Source organism: Mastacembelus armatus, chromosome 3 (assembly GCF_900324485.2).
Source record: "Mastacembelus armatus chromosome 3, fMasArm1.2, whole genome shotgun sequence".
NCBI lineage: Eukaryota > Metazoa > Chordata > Actinopteri > Synbranchiformes > Mastacembelidae > Mastacembelus > Mastacembelus armatus.
Window position 1 is genome coordinate 27,733,027 of NC_046635.1, and position 16,809 is coordinate 27,749,835.

The 16,809-nt window shown below is 39.9% G+C and overlaps 1 protein-coding gene across 2 annotated transcripts in view; it reads right to left on the bottom strand.

Moving 5' to 3' along the window:
• Positions 1 to 16,809, bottom strand: part of adamtsl3 (ADAMTS-like 3) — a 141,999-nt gene that overhangs the window by 110,038 nt on the left and 15,152 nt on the right. For both annotated transcript variants that reach the window (XM_026294328.1, XM_026294330.1), the window contains exon 3: positions 13,328 to 13,447. In XM_026294328.1, the coding sequence (XP_026150113.1) occupies positions 13,328 to 13,447 (120 nt within the window). The remainder of the gene's footprint in view (positions 1 to 13,327; positions 13,448 to 16,809) is intronic.

A 16,809-nucleotide genomic window follows, 5' to 3' on the forward strand; every position in this document is an offset into this window, starting at 1 on the left:
AATGTTGAAATTAAAGTAGTATACAATAAATGTGATAATTAGCTGCAACATAAAAGCATGGTAGGGAAAAGTGTAATGATGTGCCATTTAAAGTGATGGATTATTCATCAGGGTACCACTTCATTTCTGAACTACTTAAATATATTTTTTAATACAACAGAGCCCAGTGAGTTGCAGGACACAGACACTAGGAGAGTCTAACTGTTGTAAATTTAATGATGATAAAATACAAATAAAATAATAAATAAAAATAAAAAACAGAAATGAGAAAATATGACAGTTCATTAGATTTAGGCTTTCTTAAGTAAAGAACAGAAATTACTCGCAATTCCACTTTAAACAGAAAAATGCAAGAAGAGAATGAACGTGCAAATGCAGATTGCTGAGAAGATGTAAACAATATGGTCTGTCTGCTCTGCAATGAAGTTCAATTTTATTCTGTCACGTAGAGTCTCACTCAAGACTATTGCAGTAACATACATAAAATACTCCTGCAATGATACCAAAATGCGAAATATTGCAGGTCTTCTGACCATATCCATGTGGGGAAAAAAAAATCACATCAGCTGAGTTTTCAACTGCTAGCTGCTGATCAGCAATTTCCCAACCACCTCAAGCTGAAAGTCAAATAAAAACTGATATCAGAATGTAGCCTAATCTAATTAAGAGTTAGATCAGATCTAAATTGTACAGTGTGTACAGCTCACACTGATGCAGATCTGATTAGTTTTGCAAATATGTGGTGTAACAATTTTTTTTATTTGGTGTGAGAAGAAGAGATGATACAAAGTACATATAATTTCATGAGCATTAAATTTATAGGAAACAAAATTTCATAAAGTTCCTAATCTTCATAACCAACATCCACTATAGTAATCCACTCAAAAGCCTTTTATCATTGAGTTAAAGTTGCAATGACCCCTCAGCTGCCTAATACCATTAGTTTGCTTCTGTGTTTAACACAGTTTGGAATGTATAGCTCAAGGAAAATGTGAATTCATAACCAGCCACAACAGCACAGCAGCTATGCCCCACATACTGATACAGCCTTACTGTTCGCTCATAGGCCTCTCAGTCCACACACTACCTGCTTTGTCAACACTATACTCCTACGGGACTCACATATCCAGGGCGATCGGGTGTGTGTGTGTGTGTGTGTGTGTGTGTACTTCTGTACGTGTCATATTACTGATTTCAGCAACTCGGGATTAAAAAAAAAGTGTGTGCGTGCATAGCTAATGGCAGTGAAATCCACACTACTGTATCTGTCAACATAATAAGCACAAAGTGTCAGGACAGGAGAAAAGGTCTGAAGAACTAAAAGGAAAGGAAGAATGAACGTCAGGGCTGTGATGACAGAAACCACAAACATGAGTTGGGGGACTATTTTATACTCCACATCTGTATTTGAGAGTGTACACTGAGATTCAGTCATACTGTGGCTACGCAGCTTTTCCCATTGTTTGTTCTTTGAAGAAGAGCAGCTATGAATGTTGCATGAGGGATGCAGGATATGCCAGGCTGCCGAAGAACAGTATGAGGCTGCTGATGCTAGAAAACAAACACTGAACTTTAGCCAAACACAAGCCACCACAAAATTAATGAGGCAGAGAAATGTGTTTGCTCCAAATACTAGGACGCGGATAGAAATGGTGACTGAGAAATGGGTGACAGATCAGTCCACCATTAAGGGAGCTGCTCTGACACGACACCAAAAACGCTTGACGTAAGAGAAATCTGTTCTGATGTGTATTCAATTGTCAGGGATTTTAAAGTTACTTTTAAAAGTTACTTTTAAGACAGAGACCAAGCTAGAGAGGGCAGGGTTAGAAGATCCTCTGAGGTAGTATTACAAAACATGTCCCAAAGAAAGAATCAAACTAAATGCTCAAAAGAATATCCAGAACATAAAAGGCAAAAATCCAAAAATCCACTTACTCAGTCCAAAAATAAACAGTCGAGGTAGCAACTTGGCACATGAACATGAGAACAAAAGATCCAGAAAACAATATGCAACTACATGGCAAGCAATGATTAACAATGATGAGCACAGATGGGAACTTCAGCAGCAGGTCATGGTCAAAGCAACAAGCAGTTGATCAAATCCAGGTGAGCACAATCAAGGAAAACAAGGTAAGTAAAGTATATGAACATGAACACAACCTAAACAAGAAGCGGCAACAAAACAAAAAGTCCAAAACAGGAAGTTTGTGAAAAGATGATGACATCAAAATTCTTTATACGCAACCTCTGCTGAGCTGTGTTACACACATGCACCATATATTAGTTAGTAGTATTTAAATGAAAAGCTGAATAAATTGAGAAAGACATTCATTCTCTTGTTTCTGGGACTAGCAGCTCTGTGTGGCTGCACTTTGAGCTAACGTGTCAAACTTAGCATCGTGCAAGTGTTGGACATATCAAAAGTTTGACCTCTTATTGCTGTTAGAGTTCAAATTTGAGAATCACAAAAGCCAGAACAGTTCCAGCTTCAGGAGACCATGAACATCACAGCTATTCACCAAAGAGCTGCTGAGTCTGAACTAAAGTAATGGAATAACTGGCCTACAGACAGTAACTGCCATCCTCAGAGCCAAGTCAGTAGCATTGCTAAAACTTAAAACTGTTATCGCCCACCATGCTCACTAATTAACATGCTGTATCTCATTTGTGTAGAAATAGATACGAAAAAACAGCAATTGGTTAGTTTTAATTTAAATTACATTACATTACACTTTCTAAAAATATCAGTCAGGTGTGGTGAGCATTCATACACAGATTGTAATGAAGCTAAAGCTAAATAAATTAAAATCTGTTTAAATGTAGTAGGAGATGCTGGAGTTACTGCTTGTAAATTCCTATCAAATCTCTTAAGAAATCTGCTAATCACATTCAAAATGCCAAACTAACTTTAATTAATAACACCATCTGTACTACATCCTCCACTGCCAGGGTGTTCAGAACGTCCTTTTTCTTTGTTTGCATAAACGTCACTCACTAAGAAACATATTTAAAGAACATTGGTCTGTAACTATTGTAGATAGTCTGACAGCAACTGTGACCTAAGAACAGTTATTTTGAAGACAACAGCTTTATTGTTGAGGGAGCATAAGAAAATTGAGCGAGGCTTGCGCTGATGATGGGTAACAGTGCTGCTAATATGAGAATGAACTGCATAAATCAATAAGTCACAATGTAGAGCAGAGAAGGAGCTGAGGCCTAATGAGATGCTATCAGCCCGGCCAGGTTTTAATGGGCTTTCAGTGAATGTCTCCTGCTGCCCATACGGATGCGTTAGAGATGTGCTTACCTGGCCAGTACAGCATTAGTTTGGACACTTCAGTGAGATTAGACGTCACCACTCATTCAGCTCATGGCCAGTTGCTATGACAGCACAACAAAAATCTCCAACACTTTCACTGGCACCTGAAAACACCTTCAACCTCACTATGTTTATGTATGAGTGTGTCTGTGGAATTGTTTGCCTATAATTGTGGGCACTCACCTTCCAAAGTGAAACACTAAACTTTAGGGTGACAACTTGGTTTAAGGTGAGGGTGAAGTGTTGGTGAAGGTTAATGTTAGGATAGGTCTCCAGGAAATGAATCCAAGTCAGTGGGTACATCCTAATTCCCTGAACTGATTGTTCCACTCCTCAATTCTCACTTGACCCAGAAATTCTTCCAGTCCACCATCATGAAGTACGTCTCTCTTTGCTGCCTGGACATAAACAAGGACAGGAGGCCTTAGCTAAAGATTTTTAAGGACCTTATCAGAAATCAGTGATTGGTGATTAAAAAGTTGTTTCCTCAATTCCTCCTTACCTACATCTTTTCCTTGCATCTGTTCCTCACATATTATCCTCCCATCATTTATGGGAGGGACGAAGATGCATGGAAAAGATAAGTGTGGCAAATGTGGATGCAATTAAAGGGAGTGAGATGAAGCCAATGCAACATCCTTTGAAGTGAAGGAAACAACACTGTGTGTATACAAGCACACACACACACATACACACACACACACACACACACACACGAGTAAATAAGTGAATTATTCATTTCAGCTAAACTTAACCTAATCTGATAGAAAGTCTGTTAATGAATAGCACAAGTTGCTAGAAAAATCCAAAATATAATATAGGCCCATATTCCCAAATGCACACACTTGTTCTTGCTATGAAAACATTCATTCAGTCCGTTGTCTGTATTGTAACTTTAACTCTAATTAAATTTTAATTGCTCCTATCCAACTCCATATGCCTTAGAGCAGCATGTCCAGTGTTACTAGACTGTATGCTTGTTATCTAAACCTAACCTTAGCAACAGTTTGGCTGACCTTAAACTTATCTTTGCTAAGAAATCACTGCAGTAGGTGTAATTGTAATCAGTAATATGTCATTGGTGTTTGACTTGTGCATGTTTGGTCAAAATGAAACCTCTAAATGTGAGCAACTGTTAACAGCACAGTAAAACATCTGTGTTAGTGAACACTAAAATTAATGTTATACCCTTATATTTCTTACACCTAACCACGTTAAGATCAGAGGAGCAAGACCATCGGGAAATGGAAAAAAAGGTTTTGAAAAAAACCTCGTCTGAAACAGTTTTCTGTTGACGTTGTTAGTCATTGCTGTGAGTCTTACAAACTGCTCATTTTCTGTCAACTAAACTGAACCCACGAAAGAAAGACAGCAGAGTTATTTTCTGTTACAGAAGGATAATACAGTAGGGCTGTAAGTGCATGAAGAGTAAGGCTCATTGTATACCTGATGTGAGAGGCATGTATACATGTTAACAGCACCAGGTAAGTATAAGGCACAGTACAGATCATGTGTTTTGCCTTATGTGTGTAGCCCAAAATAAGAGTGTTGCAGTAAATCCATTAACACCAACAGTGGAAGTCTCACTTTGTCTCATTACAGTGATCGTGGTGAGCAGGTGGTTTTGCAGTGGAGGTTGCTCTGTTTAAAAGGGTAAAGATTTTTTAGGTTCCTTATTGTTCTGCCAAACGAAAAATATAAGTAACAATCAGTGTTCTTTTTGTTTTCTTTGCTCTTGCTGTTTCACATTTGAGGAAAAACTACCACCTGCAGAGAGACAGAGAGACAACCAATCATCAGTAGGCTACTATTTAACATTCTTGCTATGTGCTTCAATTACAGATGGTTGATATTTACACTGGGCAGCGATGGTTAGCACTGTCGTCCTCAGCAAGAAAGTTCTGGGTTCAAATCCCTTTCAACCCTGGGGTCTCTGTGCGTGTAAGGGGTTTTTTTTTTCCATGGCTTCTTCCCACAGTCCAAACCCATGCAGGTTAGGCTGACTGGTGACTCTAAATTGCCCGTAGGTGTGAATGTGAGTTTTCCTCTTCTCTCTCTCTCTCTCTCTGTGTCAGCCCTGTGATACTCACCCAATCTCAGCTGGGATTGGCTCCAGCACCCCCCACGCCCCCTGCAAGCCTGGAAGGATAATCGGTAGATAAGGGATGGGTAGATGATATCTACACTATGCGAACTTGTTAAAAAAAACAAAAAAGCACTGTAGCAACATGTGCAAGCTGTATTAGTTTTCCAATAAAGCTCATCTCCTAGCTCCTAGCTACAAGATCTCAGTTGTCAGTCCCCCGAGGCTTAGACGCTATTGCAACAAATGTCTAAAAACAATTCGATCCTCTTTTCAAAAAACTAAAATATCTGCACAATAGCTGTAGTATCATCATGACATATATGTATATTTCATTTCATAAATAGTGGAGAATGTTTTGCTTTTAAGAATTTGTGACAAACATTTTCCCAGGAGTCTCTATCCCTTCCGATCCCACAGAGTAATGCAGCTTTCAAGAACTCATGAGAATGCACAGAATATGCACAAAAAGACATACATACTCCAGAATCCAACAGTCTAGCTGGATCAGCACTCAAGTGTGGGCAGAGATATATTCTCATCATCATAAATCAATACCCCAACCATGGAGCAGCATTTATGATCAACTCACAGCAAGTAAGGCAAACACACACATGCATACACATTCACACCACCCAGACCGCAAAGTGGCTGCAGGTTATTTCACCTTCAGCATGTGTCACCTCAGAAATAAGCAAATGAGCTAAGTACCATGAGGCCACAACCACATCATTGCCATTAAAAAGCCAGTCTGAGCATATACAGTTAATAGCCTGTGTATTGGTTGGCTTCAAACACGTCTACTCAAGCAACCTAGCACCACACTGCCCTGACATATCTCGTTAGCGGTTATTAAATGCTAAATGGTGAATTACTGTAATAAGGGGTTTTATCTGTGAAACTCTAGACTACACTGCCAATGTAGTTATTTGTCATAGTGACAATGTGGGTTGAAAATTCAGTCTAGGTGAGGTAGAAATATTCAGTCCACTTGAAATTATTCAAAAGAAACAGAAAGAGCAAATATTGAAATTCTATCTAACCTAAAAAAGTGAACAAACTTAACATGGCTGTGTCCAACTGATCAACAAATCAAGTAATGCTGCTTAAAGAAAAAGAAAATGCATGATGACAGATAGTGCTAACTCTTACTATACTACAAATATGAGGACAATTGGAATGGATCTTTAATAAATGACGGTTATACAGCTGACCAAATGTCAAATGAAATCTCAGACTAATAACGTAGTTCAGCCTCAGCCTGGACACTGCCCTCTGTGAAGAGTCTGAAGGTCGGGTTACGATCCAACAAAACACTGCCCACGTCTCTGCCCTGTTTCACTTCCCTCTCTGGGTTTTACACGAGCCACTATTGATCTCCAGCATCACGCTCATCCATCTTCTCAAATCACCTTTTAAAATCCATTTCACATAGATGGGATGGAAGCGAATACCTCCATTGAAATGCAGCTGAGCCTGGGGTGTGCATATCTGCAGATTTATGTCTGTCTGAGGCAGCAACCCTGTATTGTAGCAAGGCCCTAGGGAAATGACAGAATTATTAGTCACTGAGTGTCTCAACCCCCTCCAATGCAGGTAAAACATTATGACTGGACTCTATTCCCATAACAGACTTTTTTGTTTCATTCCCTTGTATCCCTTCTAATGTATCAAGGTTGTGCGATAAAACATGAGTTAAAGAGTTAAGGCTCTTTTGCTCTTTGTGTAACACTTTTGCCTCCACTCTTCTAGACAGGAGATATTGTTAAAAGAGGAAAGAATAGTGCAGAGAATATAAAACATTCAAAGGGAAAAGAAAAGAGAAAGCAGCCTTGGATAAGTCAGACACAGAGAGAGAAAGAAACAGAAAAATAGCCACAGATTGAGCTGTTGCTGCACTGCTGTCATGTCTCCTACCTGCGTCATGTTCTCTATTTGTTCTCTATTTCTGTCAGGAAAAGAACTGGCGTCAGAGCTGTGAAAGCCTGACATCTCAACATTTTAGAGCATTTCAACACAGCTGGTCACACGGCATGCTTTGACATTGCATTTACATAACCTAGTCCCAATCATACCTTAGAAATTGTTAAATAGAAGCCAGAGATACAAGCAAGCCAGCTCTGACATAACTCCCTCTTCTTGCAGTGAAGTACATACAAAGAATTCAATTTGACTTGTTTTCATGTGCTAACTGGCTGTGGTTTTAATATCAATCACTATCTGGGGCATTGCCAGAGGCAGATGAAGAGGGGGATTCAAGAACATTCACATTAGAGTCACAAACGTGCAAACAACCCCACAACACACACACATATACCAACACACACACATATACCAACACACACACATATACTTTGCAAGGATCTTGGCTTGGCTTGTGAAAGAGAGAATGCTTGTAGCCATATTGCAGTCTGCAGCTACAGGGTTTGAAACAAAAGTGGTGTATCTTTCATTACTCATATTATTATTATTATTATGAGGCGGTTACACAGAATTGCAGTCACTAATTATGTTGCATTATACAAGATATGTAGTTAAAAAAAAAAAAAAAAAAAACACCCCAGCTTTTCTCAACCTATTCTTTTTATGCCTGACAAATATAGGTATGATATCTATTTAATGACATCTGATTACAGCCCTTTGCCTTTTGTACCTGGTGTGAATTAAATGTTGTCACTATCTTGATTCCACTCAAATTGGGACTGGTCCTTTATATGCAAATCAGGTAAATACAGTCAGAAGACCTGTCAACAAATGTCAAGGGAAATAATGCAATACAAAAACTTGAATAGCAGCACTCTCTGATAACCAGGCTAACATTAACCTGTACAGTAAGAATATGATCAGAATCAAGCAGGACGGATGATCCTAGAAGAAGCAAATTTATATATAGGTTCTTATCCTTCTCATTTATTTTGTACTTCCCAAGCAGAGCTGCTGTTTATAACATGAAATTACATTGTCAGGGAAATAAGAATTGGCTGTTTACAACCTGTGAGAGAGATTCAGTAGTGGCAACCCTCTCTGGTCTGTAAATACTGACAATCTATATATCAAACACGTTTTCTGGCTTGCTTCCCTTCAGAGAAAATGACTGCACTTCTACTGACCTGTTCATTGTACTGTTTGAACTCTGACCTGCAGCATCAGCAAGCAGTTGAAAGAACAACCTTGACTCTGTCGGTTGTGGTTTTTCAACTTACCGCTGCCTTAACCACATATTCCTCATGCAGATCCAGAACAGCTGCAGTCACCAGTCAACACTGTCTCCCACAAATACATTTATATCCCATTCATTTTCTCAGCAGATAAATGTAGAACAGGCAATCTGTTACTGAAAGTACCAATAAGCTTCTTTGGAACTGGAGGTGTAGGGGTAGGACCACACCTGTGTGTGTGTGTGTGTGTGTGTGTGTGTGTGTGTGTGTGTGTGTGTGTTTAATAAAGACGTGATGAGAAGAGTTGCTGACATTTGTTTTCAGCATAGTGATGTGAATGACTTTTCCTGACCTTTCTCAGTGCAAACTGTCAGAAATGACATGTCTGTCTTCTGCTCAGGCTGTACTGCTGCAAACAAACACACAGGCTGGATGATGGGCTACAAGTCATCTACAGCTTTAAAGAGCAATTCAAATAAGTTTGACCACTCACTACTTCCTCCATGTGTAGCATTTTCATTTCCATAGCACCAACTCCATCAGTTAAACTACTGTATTTCTGTATTTACATATCAAAAAATATTTCTGAGGTACCTGACATGAAGGTATAGCAGTTCACGCTAATAGTGACGTTTAAAGGACTAATACTACATGTGCACTGCAGACCCGTTATGGATGGGTGCTCTGAGGAATCCAAGAGGCCAAAGGGAACCTTAGTTAATTGCCAATACAAAGAATGGTTTGATATCACAGTTGCTGTAAATATTAAGGCTACAGTGAGCCTTCATTAAAATTGGGCTGTTTTTCAATATGGCTATTCATGCCAAGCTGAACTGTGGAGACAGACCTCCCCTAAAAATGGCCCTATATGTCTTCTGTGAAAGCAGGTTATTACTACCCATAGCTGCGTTTTATTATTAGGCAACCTGTAACAGCTGCAGAGGAAGTCAGGTGGCACTGTATAAGAGAGAGACAGGCAGCACAGGACAGTGTCAGTGTGGACAGATGATACATGTACATGTGTTTATTATCGTAACCATGATGCCAAACATCCTCTAGCCTGAACAAAGTACTTTACTTTCCCTAAACTAAACCACTGTTCCTTCAGGTTTCATCAAAATTTGATGTCAAGTATCAGTTCCTGATGGACAAATGGAAGGACAGTTGCACAACAGTCAACAACTCAGGAACATTCACAGTCTCAATATGCCAAAAACATTCCACTAAAGCCAAATAACGGTGTTCAGTGAGCTTGTGTATGGTATGTGCTCGTATCCCTGCTAGCTGAGCCCTTACACTCCAACAACACACACTTGGTTTGGGCCACATTAAGAGACTGAAGAAGCCCTGTTAAATGTTTCAAAACAGTCCATCTCCTCTGGAAAGTAAAGCAATAAAAGACATTCACAGAAGTCATTTATAGAAGGATGTTTATTCCATTCTGAAAGAAAAAGCTCTCTAGAAGGAAGTGCTCTGTGTAGATATTATACTGGTCAGACAGAAACATAATGTCACCCTCAGCCTTTGTAAAGCCACAGCCTGAATGCATAGCACACAGCAGTACAACAACAAACCTGAGCACTGCGGATGGATAGAGGACTCCAGACAACGCATCCAAGTAGGATCCCTCCAAACAAGCCTCCAGTGTTTTGTTAGTGATCATTTGTATGATATTTGTCAACTGCAAGGCTTTCAAAATACAATGTACTCAAGTCCTTAACCTGATTTATGTTGACGTGTGTCCAAAGCTATACAGAGAGATTTTCTCATTAACTAGACTCCCGTGCCAGATGGATCACTGCATTGCTTTATTGAATCAAAAACAAGACAAAAGTCTCCATATTACAGAAGTTATAAGTAGAAGACAGTGTGTGTGTATCTCTCTCTCTCTTTCTCTCTGTTTCAGTTTGCACATGTGCATGTGTGAGTGCGTGTGTGTGTGCGTGTGTGTGTGTGTGTGTGTGTGCGTGTGTGTGTGTGTGTGTGTGTGTGTGTGTGTGTGACTAAGGTCAATACCCTTCGCCACAACATACAGATGCTTAATTTTTGGGAAGGCATAAGAGAGGGAGAAATGCTCTCAGAACAATTTGCATTTTTGAAGCAGTTTTTTCTCAAACAGCAGAGAGTAGAAAATTACCTCTCTCCTCATCAAAGCGCACAGCACTCTGCAGGAATGCAATATGAGACCAAAACTACTTATAGCGCCAACACCCACATACAGTACTTTTAAAATACAAGCCTTAAACTCAGTTTTCCCACCAAACTGTGCTAACAGTTATGAAAGGTTTTGTAATTGACCTTTTATAGTGTGTTTTTCTTTTAAAATGCTAGCTCTGTGCTAATGTGTGTGGGTAATCTAAATTTGCATTTTAATGTGTGCAATAAAGAAATGTGAGCATTCACCTAAAAATTAATAGAAGTAGTACAGACTACAAAATCTAGTCTCTACTCTTAAAATTGTTTGATTTGTCTAAAAAGCAAAAATCACTACAATTAATTTACATGGCACCAATAGTAAAGCTGATTTACTATAATCCCATGTGGTGGCTTTTAATGGAAAGAGACAGTCTCAGTAGCAGTTTATACAAGTTGGCAGCAAAAACTGTTAATACAGGTTAAGATAGTGAAAAAACATCTGGTGAATATTGTCTATCTTAGTTCAAGGTACATTATCGACAATAACATGAGAAAGAACATGTGTAAGAGTATTAGCGGTAACCTCAAAATGACAAAATGATGATAAGACTAGAATTTTCTGCATGTCCATCATTGACAGCGTCACATAATGGCAAGTTATGTTTTAACTCTTTGAAGTTTATAGGTCCAAATGTTTCCTTTTCAGACCAGACCAGAGCGTCAACTTAAAGTGTTTCAGCTGCATTTTTCAGTCTGTATCATGCACAGGTAACAAAATAGATAACCTCCTATTTTAATGCATTCCAGTTGTCAACAGACCTCGTGGCACAGCTTATTTTTCTACATATCTAACTACAATGATTGGACGTTTGGCTCTTCGCTCTTCCAACATATGAGTGGCCTAAAACTCATTACTCCATGAATGCCGTCTGTGGAGACTGATGCTGCTGCTTTGCAAACACACTGCTGATGCCAGATGTCTTGTGGAGACAGTGTAAGTAGAGGTGGAGGGGATTGTTAAAGCAGAAAAAATACTCTGCATCAGGCATGTTACCTGAATGAATCGTGAATGTGATGCATTATTTTCTTTTTTTTAGCTGGGATGCCTGGGAACCTCCTGGGACTTCATTCAGAGCATCATCTAGCACAGTGACAATGACGCTCTGTCTACATGAAGAACTGTGTAGGATAAACAATGAACTAGAAAGTGTGACCATTAATAACCATTATGGTGGAAAAACACAGGAAGCAGCACCTCTGAACTGGAGTAAGATCAGGCATCATAAGTGCAGGCATCATTTTGCACATCCAGCTAATGAGGAATTCTGTAGTAAAGAAAAATGTAGATCAGTAAGTCTACAGTTCTCCACCTCTTACTCAACTTGCTGTCTACTTCCATGCCTACATGGGACCTTGAGTGAGTGAGTGAGTGAGTGAGTGTGTGTGTGTGTGTGTGTGTGTGTGTGTGTGTGTGTGTGTGTGTGTGTGTGTGTGTGTGTGTGTGTGTGTGTGTGTGTGTGTGTGTGTGTGTGTGTGTGTGCCTTTGACTACATGTCTGTGTGTTTATGTACAAGATGTCTACAGTTTATACTGTTTCTATTGCCCAAACTAAAACTCGCTGCAAAAATGCTGCAACAAGTTGGCTGAGAAAAGCAGGCCTCGTTTTGCTGCTTCTGTTGGCAAGTTAACCAACTGAACCAGGAATAAACTGTGTCATAAAGGCAACTGAGAACTAATGTGATCAGATTCATACAAGCCTAAAGAACTTCTGGGTTGAAAAGACAAACCACATTAATTTGTCTCTACACAGGGACTGGGTAGAGGTGTGTATTTCTTTTTGTGTATTTCTACACAACACAGGGATGTCAAGAAAAAACTGATTCACCAGTTACAGTGCAGCACATTAAACATGAAAAACAACAAATAAGCAACAATTCTGTCACTAATACATCAAAAGAGAACATTAAGCAGCGTGTTGTAGGCCTGGTGGGCTCAGACCAACACAAGATGAACTCACGACCACAGAATCTCTCTGTTTGCTGAGTTCTTTGCAGCAGTGTAAGGTCTGTGTGGGTAATGTGACATTTCTCTTGTAATAACTGTGTTTTGGAAAAACACTTTGGCCATTGTGCCCAGTGTGCTGTTCCTGGGTCTGCTGTCCAAACCTCTGTCAGACAGAGAGTATGTGTCCATTTGCTGCACAGCATACAGAACTTAGGATAAGAGGATTAATTGTATTCATGAATGAATGAATACTAAAGAGCAGAGCTAACAACAGTGTCAGACATTCTAACACTGATAAATGCTGTCACTGTGTGAATGCACCCGAACGAGAGCAATTCTACACAAAATCATATCATTGCAAAAAAATAATGACCCAGTCAGCATTTCACAGCGGTGGTTAGTTGCCTTGTGTCGAGACTAATTATGCTAATGACTGCCAAACACACCTGACAAGATCAAACAGTTAACATCAGTGTTTTTGGTGACAAAACCTATTTTAAAGCCCACTATGTGAGCCAGGAAACAGAAACAATAAAAAGAGAGGAGCATTTAACAGCAGTGAGTATAATGGAAGCATCAGGTTTTGCAAACCCATCGTGCAACAGTAAAGCATGTGTGACTGACCTGGTCGTCGTATCTGTAGGTCAGAAACTGATCCTCAGTGGCGTCTTCCATGAAGCTGCCCTGAGGTGAGAGGGCAAACTCTGGCAGGAACACTGCACTCTGGGACTGACTCTCTGCACACTGAAAACACACACATACACACAATTTCAGTGAATCAGCATCCTGATGAAGTGCATGACAATAATGTTAGAGTCACGCAGACACACACACACACACTTTACACTACTTACTTGAGGTTCCAGAGGCTAACCGTAATTGCAGCCCCCAGACTCAGAAACTACCTCTCACTCTTAGACCTGTCACAGATCAGATTACTTTTACAATTTTTTTTTTCTAAATTATTTTCTAAACAGACACTCCCCAAGCAGGCTGGGATCACCCCCCTTCCCACGAGTAAAAAGCTGTGTGGCTCTGTTGTCATAAATTCTGTTCCACTCGAAAATTTTCTAATGATTTCACTGTGATTTCTACACAACAGACAGTAAGTGTGCATGTCTCATGTCAGATTTTTGGGTGATCAGCATAATCCAAAGGTAGGGATGGGAAAACTGATTATCAGGCTAACAAAGACTGGATAGAAATAACTGGCAACTGGCATTTACAGGGCTCCCAGAGAGAGACTGAAACTGTGTGTGTGTGTGTGTGTGTCTAGGCCCATTGAATCGTGTGCAATAGAGATGATCCACCATTAAGATTAGTGGGGGTGGTGTCTCCTGCAGGCTTTTAGAGCCACTTAGAGACAGACACAGCAGAAGTGCCACTGGTATGTGTTTCCCTGAGGAGCGTCTGAGGACTGGCACACTTTCATCACTAACCTCTTCACTCTGTCCCTTTAGTTCTCCAGCTCTCTCTGTCAGATTTGCATTGCTGACTGGAACTAAGTACATTATTCAATTCAGAACGTAAGAAAAAAGGATAGTAAATAGTTTTCACATTACAGTAAGCCTATGCATTCTACCTCACTGAAATGTTACTAGTGTTTATGTGGTTATTTTTAAAATGGTTAATATTTCTAGTAGCTTTGACATTTCTTTTTAAAACTGCAGTAAGTGACTTTTTACCACTTGTGTCCAGCAGAAGCAGGCTGTAGAACAAGACAAGCTGTCTCCTTATAACATTGATGCAGTTGCCTGTTAACACCTCCAGCAGACTGACAGCAACACTTGCTTATATTTTTAGTGGTTGTTTAACCCCTTGTAAACTATTGTTGCAAATTCACCTCAAACCACTTCCAGTCTGAATAAATGAAATAATTTATATCGATCCATTATCTATAACCGATAATTCCTATTTAGGGTCACAGGGATCTGCTGGAGCCTAAAATACTTTATATAGTTTAAATAAACAAATTATTGATTTTTTTGGCCTATAATTGTAAATAAATTTAGGCAATATGGGTTTAAAACTGCTGAATAAAAGTCCAACATTCTCACTCTGTTGTGGCCCCTGCCAACTCCTGAGCAGAATACCTGGCTCTGCATTATGTGCATCATCTAGTACCTCAGACTGTCTGCTGTCTGAGGCTGAGCAAATGGGGGGACAGCTCAGAGATTTGTTTTGCTTGGTTGGCTGTTTTCTAGATGAAATATTGATAATGATGCTGCATTGCAAAACAGTACAAGTAAAACCAAAACAGTTACCAGAGAAACGCTGTAAGGGGAGCTGCAGAGCTGCACGTTGGTTTTTAATGTAAACACTGACCTGAGGTCTCAGCTGGAAGCTCCGGTGTGAACACAGACTTCCAGATGTTTGTCTCATGCGACGCCTTTGTTTATATCCAAAGTTCGCAATCGCAGCGTTTGCGTAAAGTTCTTGAATGCGCTGTTTTGTGTGCGGGTTAATTAACGAACATTCCCTCACGTTAAACAGATTAAAGGAACAGAAACGCGTGTATCTGCGACATCACATACCTGACAGGTGACCTGCAAATGTTTGGGCATGTTTCCAACATGACTTCGTTTTGCGCATGTTCAATCCGAAGTGGTGAGAGAAGGAACTACAACATGACACACTTGGTCCCTCTGCGTTTGAAAAACGCGTAAAAGCGCCACTGAAGTTAGATATTGTAGAAATAACGATATTGTAAGTTAAAATAAAGGATCAACAACTTGCTAAGATTGATCAAAGTCATATTTTACATGTTTTAAAGACTTTTAAACGCTAAAAATGAAAATGATTGAACTTTTACCTTTCTAAGTTTAACCATTTTGTGCCCAGCTCTGAGACCTGCTTCCAAATTAAGGCAAAAATGAAGACTTGGTTTAGAGACAGTATTCTATGTTGATATCACAATGTTATTTTTTTATGCAGGTTTATAGAAGGTGACGGTCCTCAGGCTGTAGATTATTACCTTTTACCACTCACTTTAGAGCAGTACACTGTGGTACAACACATCTCTGACCTCCTTCAAATGATTTCAGCTGCTGATGACTTACCCACAGTTTGTTCAGACAGCTGCTCTAATCAAGGTCAATATGCACAGTGCAAGTGGTTTGACACTGAAAAAACAGATGGAAAAATCAAATGTCTGAAAGGTGCATGAGCTGTCATCCAAGTATGACTGCGACCAGACTGGGCCACACACAGCCACAAAGTCAGAGTGTCCTGCTGTGAAGTTATTGAGTTGTGGCAGTGCAGCCAACGTGGCACAGAGGAGTTCTCCTAATTGAGTTTACACACCAGTGGAAGGACAGTGTGAGGACAGCCTTGACCCAGCCAGCATCCTGCAGCAGCTCGTTCACACTGGATCACTGGGTTGCTTCAGAAGAGCCAATACTGGGATAATAATTTGAAGAGGGCATCCCCCATCCTAAGGGAAAACACACTATACTAGAACAGGCAGCTGTTACACAGTGTGGGATGGATTATGTGTTAGAGACAGCAGTGAACTTAAACTCAGGTCAAAAATCAAAGCTTGAGTTGAAGGATGGAAGCTGTGATTTGTTCAGCTCCAGTGGACAACCAGAAATACCAAACCATCATCAAGGTCAGGTGGCAGCAGACCATGGACATGAAAACTGGTAATGATTTAATTCATCCTCACTAGAAATCCTCTTGATGATTGTTTTGCTGCAGGAAGGTGATCTTGATCTTTGGTCATATAAAATGTAGCCTTGTGTAAGACTCACCTGGAAGGCTCAGTGGCTGATCGGAGAATGATTGTTTTTAAATCAGCTTTACTTAAGGTGCATGTAGAGTCTAAGTCACTTTCCCCTCCACATCCTGTGCTGGTTCACTGTCCAGTTTAAATACTGAATAGCACGTGTTTCCAATGGACCCCAGTCCTGATGATTAGACTAATATGCCGTTTATGTAGAGGTAGTGAGTGATACCGTTTCACCAACAATTGGAAAACAGACAACCGAGTCCCTTTTCTGTGGGTTCCATGTCAGTGGATGTGTGATTCAACATGTTTTGATTCGCCTCCTCCTCCTACATCTAGTGAGGACTGATCTAAATCATACCTCATAATTAAAGCTCAT